The sequence below is a fragment of the Gracilinanus agilis genome, chromosome 4 (genome assembly GCF_016433145.1).
Source record: "Gracilinanus agilis isolate LMUSP501 chromosome 4, AgileGrace, whole genome shotgun sequence".
NCBI classification, from domain to species: domain Eukaryota; kingdom Metazoa; phylum Chordata; class Mammalia; order Didelphimorphia; family Didelphidae; genus Gracilinanus; species Gracilinanus agilis.
In genome coordinates this window covers 191,654,220-191,680,058 of record NC_058133.1, presented here as the reverse complement: position 1 = coordinate 191,680,058, position 25,839 = coordinate 191,654,220, and the positions used below count along the sequence as shown (strand labels likewise).

Below are 25,839 nucleotides of genomic sequence, written 5' to 3'. Positions count from 1 at the left end.
GATGCAGAGCAAAATAACCAGAACTGGGAGAACATTGTATGCAATGACAGCAATATTATACAATGATTGTCTGTGAAAACTTAGCTATTCTCAGCACAGCAATGATCTGGGACAATACTGAAAAACTTACGATGGGGAAGGCTATCCACCTCCAGAGAAAGAGCTGTTGGTGTCGTCTTCCACATCAGTGTATATCTGGTTTTATTTGGGAGGTGTGATTTTGTTTGACTTTGCTCTTACAACAATGACCTATAAGGAAGCGTGTTTTGTATGATGATAAAAATAAAATTTAAAATAAGAAAAAAGAATTGAGTTGAAGAATTGAGATAAATCTAATAATGTGTGATTCGTTAGGGATAAATGTGGAATCTAACACAGGTTCAAAAAATCAATTTTATGAGCATAGGATATTTATGAGTGTATCTAATGATCTAATGAATGGACAGTTGAAGGTAAACGAAGATATCAACACCAGGTTACCAACTTTAGGTAATATATCAGCTTACTGTCAGTTGAGGATCAACATACTTCCACATGAAATTAGTTATGATAAAGAAAAAAAGATATTACCAATCTTTGAAACGTAAACAAATGTACCATGTAATGAATTACTATCCCATCTACATAATGACAATTTTTGAACCTTTTGTTTGTTTACACATTAGTACAAGGAATCCTCAGTGCATTTAACCTATTTATTTATCATATCTTAATGATACAGGTCAATACTCACTTACCTCTAAGCATTGAAAAGATAGTTGTCTCTAAATTAAATTTAAAAAGGTAACTATATATACCCTCTTTAATTTACAAAATAAGATAATAAAGAATCTCTGAAGCATCATCTTGTTTATTGATAAGAGTATAAGGAAAGTCATTATTTCATTTTGTGAGAGAGGCTAAGGTCCTTGATAATTTCTTAGATGCCCATTCCAATTATGATGTCACACATTTTTAATCTATTGAACAAGTTTGATACAAGCTGGACTCTTATACAATTACAATCAGTCAAATGTAGTCAGTTCTTCAAAAATATGCCATACTCATTGGGTGAGGGACAGGGAAGTCTAATTCAGAGGAGATAGAGAGATCAGATCTCTGAAATTCAGTGAGATCATTAGAGAAATAGGCATGACTAGGAAATAGGTTACAGAAAAAACATTATACGTACTTTGGGAGTGGGGAAAAAACTAAGGAGAAATTCTCCTCCATTTATATTTGTTTCTATATAATTAGGTTCTCCCCGCCCCTGCTCCCCATGATTAGAAGATCCATAACTTTCAGTGAAGGAAATCACAAAGATGCTTTACATTTCCTTGCACTGATTGTACATACATGCAATAGTTTTGCAAATATTCTGAATGAAGAGTATTTGGAAGGCATTTTTTTTATTCCATAGAAGAGTATAATCAATGAATTTCTTATCTCTTGTTACCATAAAATACTCTCAGGATGAAAGGAACTTTCCTAATCAAACATTTTGAAGTTTGATCAAAATTTTCCAAATCATTGAATACATCTCCTTTTCATAGTTGTTTAAATCTCCTCTTCTATTTCTTTGATTTCAGATGACACAACCTTGCCATCTACCATTTCTTCCACAAGTGTCTTAATCTTCCTGGTTTTCCCTTTTTCTGGATGGAAGATACAAATGGAACTTGTTTTTTATTCATGTATGTATAAATCAATTCATACATCTTTCTCTCTCTTTCTTGTTTTCTCTTTTTCTTCTTGTCTCTGCCTCTCTATTTTTGTCTCAGTCTGCTTTTTTCTCTCTGTGTCTGTCTGTCTCCTCCATGGCGTGGGAAAACTCATATCAACATTCCTTTCACTAACACACATCATTGGCAACTCAGTTGCTAGGATCACAGAGAGAGACCTAGGGAGGACATCAGAGGCCATCTATTCCAACCTCCTCATTTTATAAATGTAGAAACTGAAGAGTTTAACCTCTATTAACTAGAGAGGTTAATCCTGTATCAGAAGCAGGGTTTTAAACTCAAGACTTCTGACTCTGGAGCCAGTTCTCTTTCCCTAGTAGTGCCTGGGGGCACTAAGGGGCTGCTCAGGATCAACTAATATCTCTCAGAAGTGGGACATGAACCCAAATCTATCTAAGGCCAAGACTGGCTCCTCTATCTACTATGCCACATCTCTCACCAACTCATGTTATTGAACTTCAAGTTAGTATTATTTTGTACTTACATACTTCTTTAAAAGGGCTTTTAATTTACCATTTCAATTCACCCAGTTAGTTTTATATGATCTTAATTCATATAATTATATGTTTTTAATTAGTTTCTACAAAGAAAAGCACTACACCAATCTTGGAAATCTAATGGAATGTACCATCTAATTAATCACCATGCCATCTACATAATGACTCTGCTCAAACCTTCCATCTGTTTACAAATTAATACAAGGAATCCCAAGTCTATCTAATCTACTTACTTAAGTCTTTTTTTTTTTTTTTTTTTTTTTTTTTTTACTTTTTACCTTCTGTCTTAGTAGCAGTTCTAAGACAGAAGGGTGGCAAGGGCTAGACAATTAGAGTTGAGTGACTTGCCTAGGATCACACAGCTAGGACACATTTGAGACCAGATTTGAACCCAGCTCCTCCTGACTAAAGGCTTGGCACTCTATTCACTGTGCTATCAGCTGCTCTCATTTACTTATAATTATGCTGGCCAATTCTCTTTAATGCATAAGATTTAAAATATAGTTGTATTTAAATTAAATGCAATCTCTCTCTCTCTCTCTCTCTCTCTCTCTCTCTCTCTCTCTCTCTCTTTCTCTCTCTCTCTCTCTCTCTCTATCTATCTATAGTTTTGGTTACATGTATACATAAATATGCCTAAATGTGGACACACATGCATATACATGAATATACATCATGAAAATCACCAGATTAGAATTAGATACATACTTTAAAGATAGGCAATTTCCTTGGGATGCACAATCACTTTGCCAATGCAATTTGCAAACCTTCACACCTTAGAGACAGTCTCAGATTGTTGTTGTTTCTGAGAAATTCATCCCTTGACAGCCACCCTTGTTGGACCCATAGTACATTACCGGACTTTGGTCTAAAACTTTCCAGTTTTGTGGGACCTGACATAGCTTTTATTCCACTAGCCTAGCCTGTGGGAACCTAGGCTCACCTGCATACTAGGGGGAGAGTTATAGATGAAGGCAAAAAATGCAGCAGGCTATTGGATTTCCTAGACTAACTCTTCCCTGAGGTTTACAATAATAATAATAATAATAATAATAATAATAATAATAATAGTCCATATGCCAATCTGATCCTTCTCTTCCAGAATCACAGAAAGCCCTGATACATACTTTGAAATTTCCTCCTTTCTCTTCTCTGTTAAGTTCAACTTTCCCTAGTACGGTTTTGGTAGGGAGGGTGATTCTTTATGTTGTTTTCAGAAATGTCAGACTGTTAAACATAGAAGTCGTTGAATCAGGCTGTTTTAGCACTGAGCTGCAATGTCACTGGTTCTTGGTAAATGGCATGAATAAAAGTTTGGCAGAGCTATAACTAGGAATTCTGGTGCCTGGGGAAAATTCAGTGGTGGGGATGGGTGGCACAGATGATAGTCTTCTCTGATCAATTGCAATTGTATTGGGAGGGAGATAGCCTATCTTCTAGAGTTGGTTATAGCTCTCAATGAATGCTGACTCTATTCCCCAATTCCTTGGAGAAGGTAAGGTGAGGGAAGTAGCAAGCGAGAGAATATAGGAGTAGAGAAAGGCAGAATGCTGAATGGGGGCTGGACTCAGGGTAATAAATTATTGCAAAGGTCCTGAAGATGAGAGCACTATAGTAGAGAAGAAGTCAGACTCACCCCCAGGTACTGCTTGGACAGCCTCAGTTTTTCTGGAGGAAAGAAAAAGAAACAAAAACAAGTTTAGCACCCTCTATGTAAATGAATCCTTTACTTAGCCTCTAATTTGAAACTTTTCAGTATTTAGGGTCTGGGTAATCACATGTGATATTTCCTTAGGCTTCTCCTAATTCTACAAACACGTTTTGTTCTGCTCCATAAGATGCGTCATATTGGGGCAAAATGATGGCCTTTCTCTAAGATAGGGGTTCTTGGGATCCAAGGACCTGTGATAGCCTTTGAACAGTTTCCTTGAAAATGATTCATCTTCAGTTTTACTCAAAGATATGCAGATCTCCTGAAAACTGAGCCTCAAGTCACAAATTGTCTGGTTTTGACAAAACTATAAGTTAGTGGGAATCTGGTTGCTTTTGTCTTAGCAGAGGTCAAGTGATTCCAGAATTGCTGGCTCACCTGATATCCTCTCCCTCTAGGAGGCGGCGATAGGTGGCAATTTCCATCTCCAGATGGGTCTTGATGTCAAAAAGGATTTTGTATTCCTCATTTTGTCGTTCTGTTTCAGTTCGGACTTGCATCAGCTGGGCCTCTAAAGAGCGTATTAATTCTTGATTCTGTTTCAGCAGTAAACCATAGCGAGTGTTCGTCTCTTCTAGGGCACGCTCAAAAGACTGTTTCTATATTCAATGGAGAAATGAAGGATTTAATTCAGGAAACTCACATAGCACTCTAGCGGTGACAGAGCACTTTCCACACAATAGCTCTGTAAAGTATATCATACAAGCAACATTGTCTCCATTTTACAGATGAGCAAATTAAGGTCCAAAAAAGGTTAAATACCCATGGCCACAAAATTAATCATTACAGAGCTTGTATTCTAAGCCAGATGTCCTGACTACTGCCAGCAGTTTTTCTTTTAAGCCATGGGATCCTTGGAGGGCTCTGTGGATAGATTTTAGGGGGTCTGGGAACTTAGGTGGGAAAAAATACATCTTTATGTTCACTAATCTCTAACTGAAATATAGGACTTCCTTCAATTATGAATGTAGGCAACAAACCATAATAGTAGGAGCAGTATTGGTGATTTGGTCACCAATTGAAATTAAAGATAATTTCATAGCACATTACAGTTGTTGCAAATATTTCTCAAATATGAACTCATCACTACTTTGAAATTATTGTAATTATTAGACCTTTCCTAGATCTCATATTAGATTCATTCCATGATCACACATGAATTCAGTCTTCCCTATTTACAGATGCTCATATGACATAGCCAGTAAAATATTATGATCCTTTCAAAAAGGTCCATGACATAAAAAAGGATTAAGAACCCATTTAAAGGTCAGCAAAGTATACAGTGGATAGAATACCAGGCCAGAAGTTGGGAGGACCAGGCTAGGAGTTCAAGTCTGTCTTCAGACACTTCCAGTCCTGTATGATCCTGGTTAAGTCATGTAACCTCATTTGTCAAGTCCTTTCCCTTCTTTCTTAGAGTTGTTACTAAGGCAGAAAGTAGGGGTATATTAAAAAAGAACTTATTTAAGAATATAATTCATGGAATGAGAACTTTTAAAAGTTTATTTTAAAAAATAATTTTAATTTTAATTTAATTAACTAAATTAATTTATGAATAAACTTAGTTTTAAAATAAATATTAAAATAGTTATTTTAAAATAATAGAAATATCTTTTAATTGGATAGATATTAAGATAATATATGGGGCAGCTAAGTGGATAGAATACTTAGCCTGCAGTCAGGAAGACTCATCTTCTTGAGTTCAAATCTGGCCTCAGACATTTACTAGATATATGACTATGGGCAAGTCACTTAGCCTTGTTTGCCTCAGTTTCTTCACCTGCAAAATGAGCTAGAGAAGGCAATGGCAAAACACTTTAGTATGTTTGCCAAGAAAACCCTGAATGGGGTCATAAAGAATTGAACACAACTGAAAAACAATTAGACAACAACAAAGATAATATGTACAGGGTTCTGTGTTAAGAGAGATCATTAAAATAATCATTACAGACATTTTAACTACAAGCAATATTCTATTAAACTATATTACGCTTTTTGTTTCTAAACCATTACCTTCTCTCTTAGTATGAATTCTAAGAAGAGAGGCAAGGACCAGGGAATGGGGGATGGGGGTGGGAGGGACAGGTGTTAAGTAATTTGCCCAGAATTGCCCAGTTAGGAAGTGTCTGAAGCCAGATTTGAACCCAGGTCCTCGTGACTCCAGGCCTGGCTCCCTAAGCTTTGTGTTATCTAGCTGCTCCTATATTGTGTCTTGAGAGACAGGGTGGCATAGTGTCTAGAGTGCTTGGAGTCAGGAATACTTGAGTTCAAGCTCTGCCTCTGATATATAGTCAATGTTCATAGGCACGTCAGTTAATCTCAGGGCCGTGGATAACTCTAAGATGATGAATTCTAGATGTGGCACCTATGACATACATTAGTAGAAGGGATTTCCCTACTGGGAGTTTCCTAGACTAATAAAATTACCAATTTGGACCACCCCCCAATAATATATCTTATTATGTATCATCACATCAACATATAAATAATGGTTAATTATAATTAATATTAATAATAACAATTAGGGTTATGCTATTATATTATGAATTGATCACATGCTTAAAAGGTCTATGAACCAGGAAAGTGTCATGAAGAAAGGGCTGACCGTGGAGTCAGAAAGACTTGGGTTTCCAGATACATACCAGCTGGGGGAGCAGTCAGCAAGTCTTTAACTGCCAGCCTAATAACTCTCTAAGTCTGCCAATCCACACTGGTGGAGGGAGTTTCCATGCTAAGAATTATTCTCACTAATGACTTATTACGTCTGGAATAATAGCCACAAAAATAGGTCCATCATACATGCCCGATTATATTCTATTGAATTATATGAATAAGAGAGCAGCTGTACTTTACCATACTGTAAAGGGACTGGAGCTCTATCTCTAAGCTCTGATGTTTTCGTCTTAGCTCTGTCACTTGAGCCTCATTGGCCTTAATCTCCGTGGTGCTCACTGTGACTTCTTCTTGTAGAATATTAATCTAAAAATGAAAGTGACAAGAAAAAAAAGAAAGTAATTTAATACCACTGTCTCTTTTGGGGATCCCCTGGAAATGTGACCTTCTTTCTTACCTGTTTCTCAAACTGTTCTTTGGCCTCCTGAAGATGTTTCTCTGCCATTATTTTGTATTTCTCCCTCATTTCATTCATGATGGCTGCAAGGTCCTGGCCAGGAGAGGCATCCACCTCCACGTTGACGGTTTTGCCTAGCTGTTTATGCAGGACTGCAATTTCCTAAGAGAAAGAGTATCTTTGTCAATCTTGGTATGAAGCTTATTCTTGTACCTCCAGCTAGTTTGAGAAGACACCAGTGGCCTAAAGATGTTATCTCATTGGCCTTCAAACTAAAAATGAATCAAAAGGATAGAAACAAAAACACCATCAATTCAGGGGTGCTTCTGTTGAGTCACTTTTATGCTGGAAGGGATCAGGAGGCACCTAGACTAATAGGCATGATTCTTTTTCTTACCTCCTGGTGATTTTTTTTGAGGAAAGCCAAGTCTTCATTTACATTTTCGATCTGTATCTCTAAGTCTGTCTTCCTTAGGGTGAAATCATCAAAGACTTTTTTCAGTCCCTGGAGATCAGCCTCCACACTCATTCTCATTCCATACTCAGCTTCATACCTATAGGATAAACAGAGCTGTAATGAGCAGTAGATGGGGCAAGCAGCTCGCCATTTGTGAGACAAATGGCAGGGGGAGAGGGAGAGGGAAAGATCATAGTGGAGAGTGGTACAAAGGATCCAGCAGGGAAAAAATCACAGGGTCATTGGCCTATGGAGATTCTGGGAGACTGTGGAGTCATTGCTAGGGAAGAAGGAAGATGGGCATAGACTAGAAAGGAGCAATTGCAGGGGTAGGATGAGGTGGGGCAGGAAGCAGACCATTTGGTAGCTTTCTACTTTTAACTATTCTTGCTGATGAGCTTAGTAGTTTCTCCCTTCCAAAGGAGTACAAGTACTCTTAGTACCCTTAAACTTTGGGTACCCTAAGGCAAAGAACTTTTTTCCTTGTCCTAGTTACAGCTCTGAAAAAGTGAGTGTCATACAAAGGAAAATTCCTTCTTTGGTAATTATTTTTGTGATATACCTGTTCTTTTTTTTTTTGGGGGGGGGGGCGAAGCTCCTTGGAAGCTGGCCCAGTGGGTAGCGTTGGGTCTGAAATCAGGAAGATTTGAATTAAAATCTGATCTTTGACACTCAATTGGCTTTGTGACTCTGGGAGAGGCACTTAACCATTGTTTGCCTCAGTTTCTTTATCTTTAAATGGGAACAATAATAGCATCTCTCTCCCAGGGTTGTGAGTATCAAATGAACTAATAATTTTAAAGCATTTAGCACTGTGCATGGCACACAGCAAATGCTACATAAATGTTAGCTATTATTACTATCCTAGGATTTCAAGGTTAGAAGTTATGGGGGTACAATGGATAGAGTTCTGGGTCTGAAGTTGTGAAGACCTAGGTTCAAATACAGACTCATGTATTTACTAGCTACGTGACTCTGGGCAAGTCATTTAATCTCGGCTTCATTTTCTTCATCTGTAAAATGGGGATAATAATAGCACTTCTCTCCTTGGGTTATGGTGAGAATCAAATGAGACAATTGCAAAGTACTTAGAACAGTTCCTGGCACATAGAAAGCACCTTATAAATCATTATTTTTTATCATCATGTCAGTTTTCATTTCATCCAACCTATCCCTGAAAAAAGAATCCCCTCTACTATATGCATTAATGTCATCTTTGCTTGAAGATCTCCAGTGATGAGGAATCCTTTACTTCCCAAGATCACCTATTAATTATTAAGGCAATTTTCTCTTCCATCTAATTAAATTTGCTAGTTTGAAACTTTTATTCATTGCTCCAAGTGCTACCCCCTGGGATCAAATAGAATAAGTCTCTCTTCTCCAAGTGACGACCCTTTCACAAAAAGCCTTTGAGGAAGTTAACCCCAATCAATTGCATTACTATATTAGCACAACACAATGCATAGATGTTCTGTGGTTCAATGATGTAATATAAATTAAGAAAAGTGGTTTGAGTCAGGTTTAATGTGAAATATTGCTCATATGAACTGCTTGGGAGATGTATAATCTCAAATAACAATTGCTATGAAATAAAGGCTTTTTGGTGTTTTTGAAAAAAAAAAGAAATACAATTTTAATTGGATTTTGTGGTAAAAAGGGGAGTTGATAATATTAATGCCTCCCAAAGAGGCATTCAATTATTTCTTGAAATACACCAAAAAAGAATGGGAGAAAATCAGAAGGAAGCACACATAGGCAGGACAATTTTGAAAGTAATATATAGAATTTTATTATATACTTTTTTTTTTTTTTTACAAAAAGCAAATAGTATGAAATAGAGGTTGGTGGTTTCATTGTCATCTTTCTGTATTTTGTCATGTATAGGTAAAAGAAGTAGTTAGGTGGCACAGTGAATAGAGTTCTGAACCTGCAGTCAGAAAGACTCATCTTCTTAAGTTTAAATCTGGCCTCAGCTGTGTGACCGTGGACAAGTCATTCAATTCTGTTTGCCTCAATTTCCTATCAGATACGTTGGAGGAGGAAATAGGAAAACTACTCCAATATCTTTGTCAAGAAACTCCTTAATGGGTTAATGAAGAGTTGGACATGACTGAACATTAACAACAACCTTTAAGGAAAAACTCATTTGGGGGGGGGTGGCATTAATTTCAGAATTTTAAAGTATTAAATGGAAAATATTTTTTAAAATGAGAAATACAGTTTCACAGGCTCCTTATAATGGAATTTCTGCTAGTAAAGACTGTCAGGATTGATGCCGCCCCATAGTCCTTTAAACATGTTTTGTGAAAAGGTAAGAATGATTTGTTATTTGCTTATATGTAGTAGACACATGTTAATTAGTGCTTTGAAAGGCTTTGAGGACATTTTTCCTTAATCCTCTTGTTTATACTAATAATATTCCTAGGGATTGAGGTTAGGGAATAGACCTGTAGTTTCAATGATATAAGGAATTCCGAAATGAGGAAATTACTTCTGTCAATGAAGCTCATTACCTTCTCTGATACTGAGAACTTTAGAGATTTCCTAGAGCTGAGAGAGAAAGAGACAGACAGATAGAGAGACAAAGACAGAACAAGACAGAAACAGAGGGAAAGAGACAGAAGGAAAGAGAGGAAAAGAGAGCAAGGGACCTCTTTGGTGCTCTAGGCTTGGAGTCAGGAGAACCTGGGTTCAAATCTGGCCTTATATACTTCCAGCTATGTGACTCTGGGCAAATCTCTTAACTGGTTTGCCTAGCTTTGCCCTTCTGTCTTAAAGTTGTTACTATGGTAGAAAGTAAGATTTTAATAAAAAACAAAGATTTTATCCTATGTTCCCATGAACCGAAATTAATTCTTTAGAGAGGTTGCTCTTTTGTGGGTGGTCAGACCTACTTCAATCTGAAGTCCTCACTGGTCAATTTATAGTTATCAAGTTGCAGGAGACAACGGGCATTGGCCAGCTGGGCAGCCTTAATCTGGAAGAAAGGTTAAGAGAGAGAAATTGAAAACTGATTAGAATTTCTAATAGCTGAATTTATTTTAAAACACAATTACCTTGGGGGCAGCTGGGAGGCTCAGTAGGTTGAGAGCCAGGCCTAGAGACCGAAGGTCCTAGGTTAGAATCTGGCCTCAGACACTTCCTTGGCTGGGTTGACCCTGGGCAAGTCACTTAACCCCCATTGCCTAGCCCAGTGATTCCCAAAGTGGGCACTACCACTCCCTAGTGGGTGCTGCAGCGATCCAGGGGAGCGGTGATGGCCACACTTTTTTTGTATTAAATTCTATTCTGAGTTCAATAAATAGTTTCATAATTTCCAGGGGGCACTAAGTAATATTTTTTTCTGGAAAGGGGGTGGTAGGCCAAAAAAGTTTGGGAATCACTGTCCTTATTGCTCTTCTGCCTTGGAGCCAAGTCACAGTATTGATTCTAAGATGGAAGGTAAGGGTTTAAAAAAATACAATTACCTTAAATTAGCATCTAGTAAATTGGGGACAGCAATCACTTCAAGCATTTTAAAAAATAAGTGAAAGGTGAGGTAGTTAACATTATGGCTAGAGCACCAAGTATGGAATGGTATGGTAGGGTATAGTATAGTACATACTAATGAAATTACTGATTTAGATCCCCCTCCTCACAAAACAGTTGACATTTCCTTAGTGCTATACCATACTATACCACACCCTACTCTACTCTACTCTACTCTACTATGCTCTGCTCTGCTCTGTTATTATATATAGTTTTAAGCTATTAAATTTCTTGGGACACTCCATATACACACATATACACATATACAGATTTATACATATATAAATTTGTGCACTGTGTATCTCTCTCTCCCTCCATCACTACCTGCCACATATCTATCACCTCTATATCTCCATCTCTCTAACCCTCCATCCATCCATTCATCCATCCATCCATCATCTATCCATCCATTCATCTATCCATCTGCCTGTCTATATCTATCTGCCTCCTTTCTTCCTTCCCTTCATCTATCCATCTCTTTTCCTTCTTATCTCTCCCTCCTTTCCTTCCTTTCTCCCTTCCTTCCTCCTTTCCTTTTTCCCTTCCTCCTTCCCTTCTTCCTCTCTCCTTTTTACCTCCATCTCTCCCTTTTATCTCCCTTCTTTTTTCTTCCTTCTTTCCTTCTTTCCTCCCTCTCTTTTCCTACCTTTATTCCATCTTTTCATCTATCTATCTATCTATCTATCTATCTATCTATCTATCTATCTATCGTAGTAACATATTCATTTCTCCCAGTTTCTTGGTGGGAGTGAGTACATCCATTTTGGGATGGGGAGAGAATGGGCCTGTCATTTCATTATCATAGGAAACTTCTTAGAGAAGTAACTTCTATCAATGCATATTGGCAGCTTCCTTTCAACTTAATCTTATGGAGTTGCCTAGAGCACTGAGCTATTAGGTGATTTCCCCAGGATCCCTTAGTTTGGATGTATCAGAGACAGGACTAGAACACAGTCTTACTGGCTTTGAGACCAAACTGCCTCTCAAAAGTTCAATGATGCTCATAATTTTACAGAGGCTCAGAAGAGATCTCATAGTATGACAGTCTTAAAGAAGGATCTTAGCATCAATTCCACTCTCACTCCTCCATTTATAGATCATAGAATCATAGATCCAAGATTTAAAGGTGACTTACATGTCACATAATCCACCTCTTCATTTTGTAATAAATGACATTTTAGACTAGAGAAATTAAATTGCCCAGTCATATTGCTGCTGTGTGTCCAAGTCAGGATTTGAACTGAAATCTTCCAATTCCAAATTGAGTGCTTTTTGATTGTGACACCTCTACTACCATCACTACCACCACCACCAGTATCTAGGTTGCTCTCTAATTAAGATTAATCTTAGAGAACAGTGCTTCCAAATCTGTCTGTGTATAGCTAAGTTAAAATTTTTAAAATTATTGCAATTAACATTGACATATTGCCTTACAGTTTATGATGCCGTCCCTTATGGAATCTCATTTAATCTCCTAAGAGCCCAGTGAGGATCAGGAACTGTCTGTGAATTTGGATTATCTATAAATTTCATTCAGAAAATTGTATGTAAAGAGGATTTTGGGAGAGGGGGATGGCTTCTCAGGCTCTCATTATCTTGATAAAGACAAGCTTTCACGAGAAGCCTGAGAAGAATGATCTGAGCATGGAGACAAAAATTAGAATACCTTTGTCTGCTATGAGAGGAATCCTGAGCCCCACCATGGCTTTCACAGGAGCTTCCTATCATACCAGAACCAAGTGATTCAACTAACTAAGGTCAGATATATCTTTAGAAAAGCGACCTTTGCTTTAAGGGTTTATAATTCCTAAAAAAGGAAAAGGTAATGAAAAGGAGCTTTCTGATTCGTTCACAATAAGAGAGAATTCCAAAGGTACAGGCTCCCTGCTGGAACTGGAAGCCTTTTAATAAGGCCAAAGTCTATTTAGGGCTTGGCACTGAAAAGAGAGAGCCCCACCTTTCCTGTATAACATGGATTTTGTAGGTGGGACTAGGAAAGGAAGCATCGTAGGTGGAAAGAAAACTGGCTCAAGAATCATAAAACCCAGGTCAAAATTCTATTTCCTACCTGGGTAACCTTGGGAAAGCTACCTTCACTGGGCTTCTTCTTTGTCATTTGAAAAATGAGTATAAGGGACAGTGAGGTAGCACAGTTGATAGAGCATCAGGCCTGAAGTCAAGAGGACCTGGGTTCAAATCTGGCCTCAAAGACTTCCTAGCTGTGTGACTCTGGGCAAGTCACTTAACTGTGTTTGCCTACCACTTGCCTTTCTGTCTTAGGGTTGTTACTATGACAAAAAATAAGGGTTGTTTTTTGTAAAGAAAAGAAAAATGAATATGGAAGATAGGGCTTCTGAGGGACCATTTAATGCCAGAATTGTTGTCTTGTGATTGATTGGCAATAAATAAGAATAGAGAAAATAAAATATTGACTTATAGTAATTACACTTCATATTTGTCTAGCACTTCCCCCTACAATAAGCTTATGAAGTAGAGTAAGTACCTCAACCTTTTTTTTTTTACTGATGGGACATTTGGAACTCAAGACAGATTAAAATATTTGCTTTATATTCACAATAAATGTCTGAGGTAGGATTTGAATCTGGGTCTCAGGTTCTATTTATTATGAGTCATTGATTCCCAACTAGGTTTTGTTTGTTTTTTTTTTTTAAACCCTTAACTTCTGTGTATTGGCTCCTTGGTGGAAGAGTGGTAAGGGTAGGCAATGGGTTTCAAGTGACTTGCCCAGGGTCACACAGCTGGGAAGTGTCTGAGGCCACATTTGAACCTAGGACCTCCCGTCTCTAGACCTGACTCTCAATCCACTGAGCTACCCAGCTGCCCCTGCTCCCAACTAGTTTTGCTAAAAAAATAAATAGTAATGTAGACTAGGATGGGATAATAGGCTTAAAATAAATTCAGGCTTTATTGAGTCTTTTCCCAAGCATGGCTAAACATTTTTTATCCTATATCATTGTCACTATTCATGTAAGGGGCCATATGTTGGTTTCCATCTACAAGATTTCTGAGAGTGAAGGAAACCTCTGAAATTATTGGGGGAAAGTGTTGTGAGCAAGGTAATTAAGAGGCAACTACTGCTACATTTCTTAACGGTTATGTCCACCAAGGGAGGAATGCTCGGTTATGAGAAGCTGCAAGCAAGTATTTGCTCACAAAATAAGGATCTAATTCTTGGTTGAACTTAAACTCACCAACATCAGAGAAAACATATAAAAGATCATGGAAGAGTGGAAAACATGCTGTTTCAGGAGTCAGAAGACTTAGGTTCAATTTCCACATTTCATCCTTCCTCCTGCCTGACCTTGGGCAAACCACTCTTTGCACCTCAGTTTCCTCATCTTTAAAATGAAGGTGTTGGACTATTTTAAAGTCTAACCTATTGGTGAGAATGGTAAATTTACTTTATTTTTACAAAGGAATAAAAACTCTGCCAAGGCAGGTGTAAGGGTCATGTCATTCACTGAATTGTTTATTCCTGTTACCATGGTTTAAACAGATTCTACTCGTATCTCTTCCTTCATTGCACCCTCCCCCTGGGAAGCCTGCTTGTGGTCATCTCTGAGCTGTATTGCCAAATTTGGGATCACGATGATAGCAGGAAGACTGGGTGTCATCAGTAGCAGAGTTCCTTTAGTCTCTTAAAGTTCTGGGTCTCTGATTCTAGGGTGGCCCTCTTTATTGCCCTCCAGCTCTCTGAGAAATCCCATGAATCTGATTTGCCACAAGAAGCCACCCAGCAACTCTCACCTGATTTCGGAGGTCTTCGATTGTTTTGTAATAGGCGCTGTGGTCCGGGCTAATGAAAGAAGAGTTCTTCTCGTACCATTGTCTGATCTTGAGATCCAGGTTGGCATTGGACTGCTCCAGAGAACGGACCTTTTCCAGGTAGTTGGCTAGACGATCATTTAGATTCTGCATGGCCAGTTTTTCATCACCAGAAAAGGTGCTTCCACCAAAACGACCTCCATAATTGGCCTGGAATTTGGTCTGTGAAATTCGGGTACCCTGACCTCCAGCCCCACCATAGACACTGGGAGCATAAAAGTTTGCCACAGCCCTTTTGTTAAGAGCTACCACATTCATGTTGAGACCGGGCTGGCCAGAGGAGCTGCTGCTGCTTCTATGGAAGCTTCTAGGAGAGAAATCCATGATTGGAATTGAAGACAGAACACCTGGATCCTCTGGCTACGGACAACAGGTAGAGTGCAATCTTCCTTGCAGGAGGTGAGAACTTTTATAGACTGGATGGACTCCGCCCCTGGTGACACCCAGTCTACCTGTTATCCCCACAAGCTAGATCTATTCCTTATAGATATCCTGCATTTGCCATTACAAGACAACTCAGAGTGACCACGAGCAGTCCTCCCTGGGGGATGGGGAGGACACGGGCATAGTATTTTTTTACACATTGATAACAGGCAACAACCTTTCAAAGAATGATGCAACCCTTGCACCTGCTTCGGCAGTTTTCACTCTGCCATATTTGCCATCCTCACGAATAGTTTAGGATTTAAAAAAGCAGACCATTGGAGTGCCACTTCGATGTGCACCACTATTAATATTGTAAGAATGAGGTTTTGATCCCCATGTGTAAAGATAGGTAGAATGAGTGGAAAGTTTGCTTTCTCTTTCTAGGAGAATAGTTAGGAAAGTTGCTTTAACCACAGCAAACACCTGCTCTCCCATGCTCCCATCATAGACCAGATTTCTCTCAGCTCAATTGTAAAAGAATAATTCACATATAACATTTCATAACCTTATCACATATCTGGCATGATATATTTCTGCTCTCGACTGGTATTTCATATAAGTCAATCAACAAACATTCAAGAGCTTTCTACAAACCAATCATGGTGCTAAGTGCTGGAGAGATAAAGGCAAAAACAGGGGGCAGCTGGAGGTCCTAGGTTCAAATCTGGCCTCAGATACTTCCTAGCTGTGTGACCGTGGGCAAGTCACTTAACCCCCATTGCCTACCCTTACCACTCTTCTGCCAATACTGCGTATTGGCTCCAAGATGGAAGGTAAGGTTTTTTTTTTTTTTTAAATAAAGGTAAAACCAAAAACAAGCAAATAATGTCCCACCCCTTCCCTGCCCCAAACAATCCAACAAAACAAAACAACAAGGCAATCTCCAAAGAGAGTTGAGGTATAATTTATTTCACTTGCCATTAAGACTCATCTCCTTTCACCTGTGACTCAACAGGAAAGTCATCGACACGATAGTCTAATATACATTTAAAATGTTTGGATTAGAATTGTGATTTCATTTATATAGGGAACTCACAGGGAGAAAACTTTCTCTACCAATGTAAATCAATTCATGAATGACTGATCATCTCAGAAAATTCTTTAAGGCACTAAAAGATTAAGTGACTTGATGAAGGTGACTCAATCAATATACATTAGAGGCAGGAAATGAACCCAGGCCTTCCTGACTCTGAGACCAACTTTCCATTCCCTTATCATGCTACCTTAGTGTATCTTTACTACAAGAAACAGAAAGGTAACAAAATACAAAACTGAAACCTGCTGTTTGGGTAGAAGAGCCCACTATTTCCTCAGCAGTGACTATGATGCTGGCATTGTTAATGACTTGAATTCAAACATGTATTCTTCCCAAGAGAACTACAGGTGAGTAGAGTCTGTACTTCCAAAGTTCATGCCTTATGAGCATAGACGAAAGCACTAAGGATGTTTATCCTAGAGAAGAGACAACTTGGGTGAGGAGGGGTGGAATACACCAGCTCTCTCCAGGTTTTCAAAAGCCCAGTCATTTAAGAGGGATTAGATTTATTTTTCTTATTCCCTAAGGGTAGAATTAGAGCTATGAATAGAAATTGAAAAGAAGCAATTTAATCTTTTAAAAAAAAATCCCTTACCTTCCATCTTAGAATCAATACTGTGCATTGGTTCCAAGGCAAAAAAACAGTAAGGTCTAGGCAATAGGGGTTAAGTGACTTGCCCAGGGTCACACAGCTAGGAAGTGTCTGAGACCAGATTTGAACCCAGGACTTCCCAACTCTAAGCCTTGCTCTTAATTCACTGAATTACCTAGATGCCCCTCAAATTTACTATTGATGTAAGGAAAAACATTAATATTTCCAGCTAATCCATAGTAAACTAGATTGCTTTAAGACATGGTGGGTCTGCTTTCACTTGACATCTTTAAGAAAAGGCAAAATAACTAGTCATCATGTGGTCTGTGTGAATGAAGAATCAAGATTCTTGATCAGGCATGATTGGACTAGATATCCTCTGAGATCCATTAATGCAATATTGGTCTTTGAGGAATGAGTGCTCTGATTAGCATGAGGAGAATCATGGGGCAACATTAACTCCCTCATCCTTGATTAGAGGATCATATGGTCCTGTGCTCACCATCACATAGCATCATGGCCCCCATATCCAAATTGGAAAAACTCTGCTGTTCTCACAAGACACTCAGCCCCATTGTTCAATTCAACTGAGGATGTATGAAATCACTGATGCATGCTCAAATGCTCCATCAACAACTCTATTTGAAAAGAGACTTCAAGAAAATCTCTCCATTGAAATACTATTATGCCATAAGAAATGACAAGTAAGATGATAACAAAGGAACCTGGAAAGACTTATATTAAGTGATGCAAAGTGAAATGAGCAGAACCAGAACATTGTACACAGTCAGCAATAATGTACAATGATCCACTGTGAATGAATGAACTATTATCAGCCATGCAAAGATTCAGGATAACTCCAAGGGACTCATGACAAAAAAAAATGTTATCCATCTTCACAGAAGTAACTGACAGAGTCTAAATGTAGATTGAAGCATACCATTCTTCACTTTATTTCCTTCATGAATTTTTCTCTAGTGTAAGTGATATGTTTTCTTTCACAACATGATGAACATGGAAATATATAATACATGTTAACACATGTACGACCTATATCAATTACCTGCCATTATGGGGAACCTGAAGTGATAGGAAAGAAGAGAACATGGATCACAAATTGTCAGAAAGCAATTATTAAAAATTGTGTTGACATGTACAATTTTAAAATCTTTCCATTGATTCCCAGTTCAAAATGGGAGAGACATTTGTCCAATGTCATTCACTCCAGGGCTCAGACCCATAGCCTCCAAGTATGAATTAATGTGGTTAAAGAATGGAGATCTTATCAGCCAAGTCCTCCAAGTTCTCTCACATGCCAACCATACAATTATACAATTCAGTCCACTGGGAGGATTTTCCAGGATCCCTACATCCCTGAATATCTTCCATTGCTTGATTAATGACTATTGAAGTCTTATTGTATATGTCTATCTTGTATCAGGCAGAGTCATCTGTAAACCAGACAAAACAGCAAACTGGGTGGCCTGATCTTCCTAGAAAGGGGCCCATTGGAAAAGGCTAGCGGAGGAAATAGAATGTTGGGGTTTAGTGTCTTGAAAAGCTACTAGTAAGAGATACTAAAATCTGATAGACCTAGGTGAACACAATCTTGAATTCTGCTATCTCTATTTAACAACAGGTCTCCTATGTGTGTCCTGTGAGACGTGTCTTGTATCATCCAACTCCAAATACGTAATTCTGAATAAAGGGTGATGATGTGACTCTGAGTTCTTCATTTAGGAGCAACTATAGTACAGTAGGAAACAAATAATTGCTTTTCAAAAGTGAAATAATGTATGGATGCTTCAAAGAGCTTATGGTTCTTGAAACTTAATGGCTTTTTTAAAAAATCTGGTCACTCAATGCTTACCGACGACTCCACTTGGTCTGGTCTTCATGGACAAAGGTACCCAAATGGGTTCCATTGGGACACACCCTCAATAATCATCGTCCATTGACTCACTATGTTGTAATGTGAACTTTTTATGTCACCTTCCAGGTTACTCAGTGTCCTTTTACCCACTGACCCCTCTGTGGAGTTCATTATAAACTAGGGAGTTAGGATTATGATTAGCCAGAGACTTTCTTATTGTGAGCTTTCCCGATTCTTATCCTTCCTCCCACACTCATTCACTTCCTTTTTAGCCCAGATCTCAGCAGGACTGGACACTCCTAGGAGACTCTTTTCTCATGTGATTTTGTGTCTTCTGGAGTTGGACTGGGGAGTCGGGTTCACTGATATTTAAAGGCAGGCCCTACCTTGAAAACCTTACTGATCCACTCCTTGATCATACACAAAGCTTTGGGTAGAATTCAGAGCCCTTACCTTTTCTCCTGGTTGCTTAGTCACCAACCTCTTTAAATATTTACTGAGTCTTCATTTCCAGGTAGATAAAATAGCAGTTATTACTGAAGTTGCATTTTGACCTTCGGGGCAAACTTTGTTGTTCATGTTAATGATTAATGTTAATATGGTAGAAAATCATAAGCAAGCTAGATTAAAATCTGTCATTTTCTTTGTGCTATTTTTTTGGTGGGCTTCAAGATAAAATTATTTTTTTTTTTGTGAAATGCAATGGGAACTGGTATGGGTGCTGTCCTCTCCTACCTTGTTAGAGAGCTACTTTTTAGTCACTCATTGAGAAGAATCAGCATGGAGATAAGATATGAAATTTATTGAGGAACTCATGCACTCACTCTCAGACCCACCCTAATGTGCTAGTCTCTGGTGGCTCTCATTTCTACGTGGGGACATTAAGATTTACAATCACTCAGGGCTACTTGCCCATTCAATGCTTGAATTGCTTTCATGGGCAAGGCTCCAGTTCTTATTTATACTCTACCTCACCAGCCAGTAACAGAGGAAATATGACTACAGAGCCTCTACACTAATTCCTAATCCTTGTTCTCCTCTTGTTCTCTGTGGCAAACTCAACACCTATGGGTTGAATACCATTTCAGACTTCCAGGGATCCATAATATGGACAGATTCACAAACCATCAAATGGACAGGGATTCTCCTCTGGACATACACACATGGATTAATGTATCTTCTTTCATCCTGGCATAATCCTCTTGCTCTCTAATTTCTTTCTCTGAATTACACTATTAATTACTATAAGAGTGTCATGACATTAATTCCTTGGTCCATAATCCATTCTCTACCTACCTACTACATATCTTCAAGGACCATTTTCCTAGTCATCAGATATATTTTAAAATTTATTATTATTTTCTATTTTTTCAGTTACATGTAGAATCACTTTTTTGACAATTGTTTTTTGAATTTTAAAAGTTTAAAATTCAGATTTTTCTTTCTACTTTCCTCCCACTCCCTGAGGTAGTGAATAATCTGATAGAGGTTATACTTGTACTTTTATGCAATACATATTTCCATATTGCCCATATCATGGGATAGAAGTCACATATCCTACATTAGTGAAAGAAATATAGTGGAAGATTGCATGCTTTGATCTGCACTGACTGCATCAGTCCCTTCTTTGGCTGTGGATAGTATTTTCTTCGTGAGTCCCTTGTGGTTATCTTGGAAACCTGCTTTACTGATAATGGTTTAGTCCTTCACAGTTGATCATCGTATAATATTTTTGCTACTAAATACATTGTTCTCCTGGTTCTCCTCCCTTAACTTTGCATCAATTCATATAATTCTTTCCAGATTCTTCCTGAACTCATCCTCTTCATCATTCCTTATGGCACAACAGTATTCCATTATGACTATATACAACTTGTTCATCCATTCCTCAAGTAATTCCCCAAGTAAACTGCTCTGCTCCCAGTTCTTTGCTTCAAAGAGTTGGACATGACTGAAATGACAGAATAATAGCAAACATGTTAATATTTTATTAACCCTCAATAATAAAAGGATGTGACATAATGCAAAAAGCACCGACTCTAGAGTTATAAGATCCAAGTTTAAATCCTGCCTCTGATGGTTATTATTGTACCTCTTTGGTAAAGTCACTGACCTCCTTGTACTTCAGCTTACTCCTCTGTAAAGTGGCCTTCCAGCTCTAAATCCATTATCTCATGCTTTCCATGTATGGAGACAAAACCTTATGAATTCAGATCTGGTTCTTGCATACTTACTAACTGTATGACCTTGGGCAAGTCAGTGAATGTCTGTTTGCCTCAATTTCTGCTACTCTAAAATGGGGGTAATAGCTACCTCTTTAGGGTTATTGTGTGGAACAAATGAGATAATATATTCAGCACATCGTGCTTAGTAAATATTTATTTCCTTCCCTTTAAAGAGAAGTGACAAGCCCCAAGTCATACTAGGGGTTAGTATTTTTTCTTTTCTTTCTCCCCCCCCCTTAATTGTGAATACAACACTCATTGGGATAAGGCCTGGGCCTGTAATTTATTAGGATGAGGAACCTCAGGTTGAGGAAATTTCCTCTCCTGATGCTTCTCTCCAGTCTTTTATTCCTGGAACACTGAAAGGTTAAGCAACTAGACCCAAATCTGGTTGTAGAACATTGTAAAAAAATGTTGGACTTTGGGTGGTAGGGGTGGTGGTGGAGGCATGTTGATTAATCTTGCTGTTTTTCTTTCTCTTCTTTTGTTTTCTTTGCTATAAGGGATGCCTGTGGAGGGGAGGAAGAAAGGAGGGAAATATTGGGAAATGTAGAAGACATAAAAACAAAAGTCTTAACAATTCTAAGTTTGTGGAATTTACCTACCCATCTTCCGCTCCGTCCAGTTTATTTTTCCAGTAAAGGGAAGAATAATAATTAGGAGAGGGTTTTTTGGGGGGAGGGTTGTTTTTAATGATGGAGGAGACTTCCATTTAGATAGTAGGGAAAAGATCTAGTAGTTAGAGAGGGATGATAGCTAGGGGAAAGGGGGATGATTGAGGTGAGAGTGGGACGTCTTCTGGAGAAGATGGGATGGGATGAGATCGAGGGCCTGTGTAAAGGATATCTGGTCCTTTGCAAAGAGAAGGACAGCCTTATTAATATCAGAGACTGAAGGCAATTAAAGAAAAGTAGGGTGTGGTGTCAAGGTTTTGAGGTGAAGAAAAAACTCATGATTTTCAAAAAGGCTCATTTTTCTTGGTAAAGGCAGTAGGCCTCCAACTGCTGGGGTTGAAAAAGAGGAAGGTGTAGGAGGTTTAAAGAGCAAAGATAATTGGTTTATTAGGTCTCAGGGTCTTGGGCTGAAGCAAATATCCTGGTTAGGGATTTCTCAGGGAATCATATAATCATCTGCTTTATTGTTATTGCGATGCAGTATACAGGCAAAGCATATATACACATTATACACACACACACACACACACACACACACACACACACACACACACATATATATATGGGGGCAGCTGGGTGGCTCAGTGGATTGAGAGCCAGGCCTAGAGACTGGAGGTCCTAGGTTCAAGTCCGGCCTCGGACACTTCCAGCTGTGTGACCTTGGGCAAGTCACTTGACCCCTATCGCCCACCCTTACCACTCCTGGGCTAAGGACGGTCCCTAGCCCGGATGAAAAAGGAGGAGGGTTGGGCGTGGGGCTAGCAACCCCACCCTGTAAAAACTACATCTGCTAAAGAAACTGCAACCTAAAGTAGGGGCAGCTGGGCTAGCTCAGTGGATTGAGAGCCAGGCCTAGAGACGAAAGGTCCTAGGTTCAAATCCGGGCTCAGACACTTCCCAGCTGGGTGACCCTGAGCGACTGTGTCCCATTGCCTACTGGTTGTGGCCCTATGCTCCTAGAATGGAGTCCCAGGATAAAAAAAAATATATATATATACAGACAGAGGTTTGCTTGCTCATGGAACGAACTCATCCCAACTCTACTGTAGAGCTGAGGAGTCAAAACACTCAAAATTGGGGTTCAGGTAGCAAGATTACATATCATAAAAATGGGCTTGGTTGAGAAAAGGTAATTAATGCCAGATGTAGGAAAGGGCATTTCTAATCAGATCCGGATGACATGAAAAAGATCTCAGGGTGCCGTATCAATATCAGTCTTGTATAAAGCTCAGGTAGGGGAGATTTTTTTAATTGGGATTATAAACTGGCAGGAGGCTTTAATTTTAACTAAGCTAACAGAAAGAGAATAACTCAAAGCCCTTGAAGTAAAGCAAGAGTTCGTCCCATCAAAAGCTATAAACCTTATCCTTCTGATATAGAGTTAAGAGCAGAAAAGTACAACTGTCTATTTGTACTCTGCCATCCTGGCTCTGTCCCTCCGACTATCTGTTTCTCTGGGCATCAGTACCACTTAGTCTAGGCTACCCGTGCTGGAATCCTATCAGTATATACTATGATATCTGGAGCAGCTAGGTGGCTCAGTGGATTGAGAGCCAGGCCTAATAATAGGAGGTCCTGGGTTCAAACCAGGCCTTAGGTACTTCCTAGCTGTGTGACCCTGGGCAAGTCACTTAACCACCAATCGTGGGGTCCTTACTGTTCTCTGCCTTGGAACCAATCCACAATATTGATTCTAAGATAGTAGGTAAGGGTTTAAAAATAATATCAATAATATGACATAAAACTATAATCAAACAATATAAACTTTATAATTATCAGAAGGAAGTCTGGAGGAATTGCTGTGATAAGGATAATCAATTATCAAGGAATGAAAGAATTTCCTTGCTTCAGTGAAGACCCAGTCAAGGTCACATAATAAATTTGTAACATACCCATCCAGCACTGTTGTGAAACTTCTACATCTGAATGTTAGCATGTGAATAGGAATGGAAGAAGCTGATAGTGGGAATATCATAGGATGAGGACTTAGCAAGATGTGAGCACCAAGAAAACAAGAGCAAGGGATTTGAGAGGGGAAAACTATGAAATTGAATTGGTTCACTTTGGGCCAAGATTGGGAAAAGAAGACAATGAAGTCAGAGAGTAGGAGGGACTAGTGCTCAGGCTGATTTATTTTGATTCTTTAGGGTTCAAATATGATCTCAGACTTTTTTTTTACTAGCTATGGGTCTTAACTTCTATTTGCTTTAGTTTCCTCAACTGTAAAATGGGAATAATAATAACACCTGCCACTGGACTTCCTGCTCCTGCTCCTGTCTTAGGTCTTAGCTTTGTGTTTTACTGTGTCCCATGAAGAATTCCCCTTCTAGGCACCATGCTCTCTTTCCTTTCAACCACTTGCTACTTGACTAACCAACTGAAATCTTCTTCTGAAGTCCTTAGTCATTCTGTGGCTACCAGTGTAGGATACGAGGTATCTGTTTATTTTCCCTTCCTCTTGTTTCATGGTAAGCCCTCTCTTTTTATGATAATTCACTTCCTGCATGTAACATTTTTCTTGAGAACAAGTTGTTGTTTACTCTATCTACCAACTATTTTTCATTGCACTTTGGGGTTATCCACCATTTTGATATTTTAGGAATAATAGTGCTTCATGATTTGGTCCTCTGTAGCATCACTGGAAGAATATTGGTATGATAAAATAGCTCTTTTGGGTTAGAGAGTAGCTTGGGATTATTTAAAACATTTTGTAATTTCTCAAATACCATCTAATTCTTTTGGTTTTCTATTCATTTATGGCACTACACTTATTGCTTTTCTTTAATATTTGTCAAAGATGAATGTGCTAATGGATCAATTCAAAGGAGTATACACCCATATGCATGTCAGATGGGACAAGAGACATTGCTCATCCATTTTTTAAAAACATGAATTGTTTGTCTGATTTCCTTTGAATGGTTCTGCTCTCAATGAAAGGGTCTTGTAGTGATCTAGGACTTGATGTAGTCAACACAATGTAAATAGAAATATCTGAAGGATCTTAGTATCTTTAACAAGGGTTCTTAATATAGACCCTATATATTAAAAAAAAAACCCAACATGATCACATTTCAAAAGAATTAGTTTTCATTGTAATCTTATGTATCTTATTCTATGTATATGAAAACAGTATTCTGAGAAGAGGTTCATATGCTTCACCAGACATCAATAGGGCCCATATCACAAAAACAATATTGAAATTTTCACTTCCATTTGGACTCTGTGACAGTAGTAAACAGATTTGGAGAATACACATTTCCTTGTTTCATACCTTTCTTGATATTGAGGTCCGGGGTGGGGGGGTGGGTTATTTAAACTGCTGAACAGTGCTGATGTACATACTAATTTCTGGTTAGTTAATGTAACATTTGTTCTCTAAAGTGCATTTTGATCAATTTCCATGACCCAGGAAATCAATACTGTAGCTTCAGTGTCATTATTGTGCTGTTTAAAGAGGACAACGATCAGACTAAATAGCTATTGGGGAAAAAAGGTTAATGTACAAACCATATGTGATTTATGTTCTGCCCTACAGCTAGGGATATGCTCTTTCTTCTTTTCCCCAAGAGTATACTTATTGTTTCCCTCTAATACAAAGGTACAACCTCAAATAATGGTGTCAGAATATTTTATGTGGTAATGCACCATGTGTATAAATACATCAAAAGAGGTGAAGCAATGTTTTATTAATTAGGGCTTCCAAACACAAATGCATACATATTCACAGATTCTCTTTTTAGGCCTGTTGAATGTTACTTCATTATATTTTAATGCTCAAACATCGAGGTAAGAAATATACACCAATCAAATGCATAAAACATGATATTGGTTGAAGTAGGAGCTCCAGATGCTTATATGTAAATGTTGCTGCAGGGGACTGATGGAACCTATAGTGCAGTAGATAGTGGGGGAGAGGGGTGGGAAGACACTACATTAACTTTTAATTTTGGATGGTGTAGCACAGTGATGGTGAATCTATGGCATGGGTGCCAAAGATGGCATACAGAGTGCTCTCTGTGGGTATGTGGGCCACCCTCTCCTCCAATCCCCCACCCCCCAGAGTTTGTTACTAGAAAGGCAGAGGGACTCGGGCAGAGCTGCTCCCCTCTCCCTCTTCCCCATGTCTGATAATGGTTTTTTCACATCTCCCATCCCTCTGCCCAGCAGCCAATGGGAGTGCACA

The 25,839-nt window shown here is 38.6% G+C and overlaps 1 protein-coding gene across 1 annotated transcript; it reads right to left on the bottom strand.

Moving 5' to 3' along the window:
- Positions 1-834: 834 nt before the first annotated feature.
- KRT20 (keratin 20) lies at positions 835-15,166 on the bottom strand. Its single transcript, XM_044672524.1, has 9 exons — positions 14,753-15,166; positions 10,351-10,433; positions 7,397-7,553; positions 7,000-7,161; positions 6,783-6,908; positions 4,308-4,528; positions 2,210-2,211; positions 1,812-1,859; positions 835-1,628 (listed from the first exon to the last, which is right to left on the bottom strand). Exons 1-9 carry the CDS (start codon positions 15,152-15,154, stop codon positions 1,537-1,539), a joined length of 1,293 nt encoding a protein of 430 aa, XP_044528459.1. The 5' UTR covers positions 15,155-15,166; the 3' UTR covers positions 835-1,536.
- Between the last annotated feature and the right edge of the window lie 10,673 nt (positions 15,167-25,839).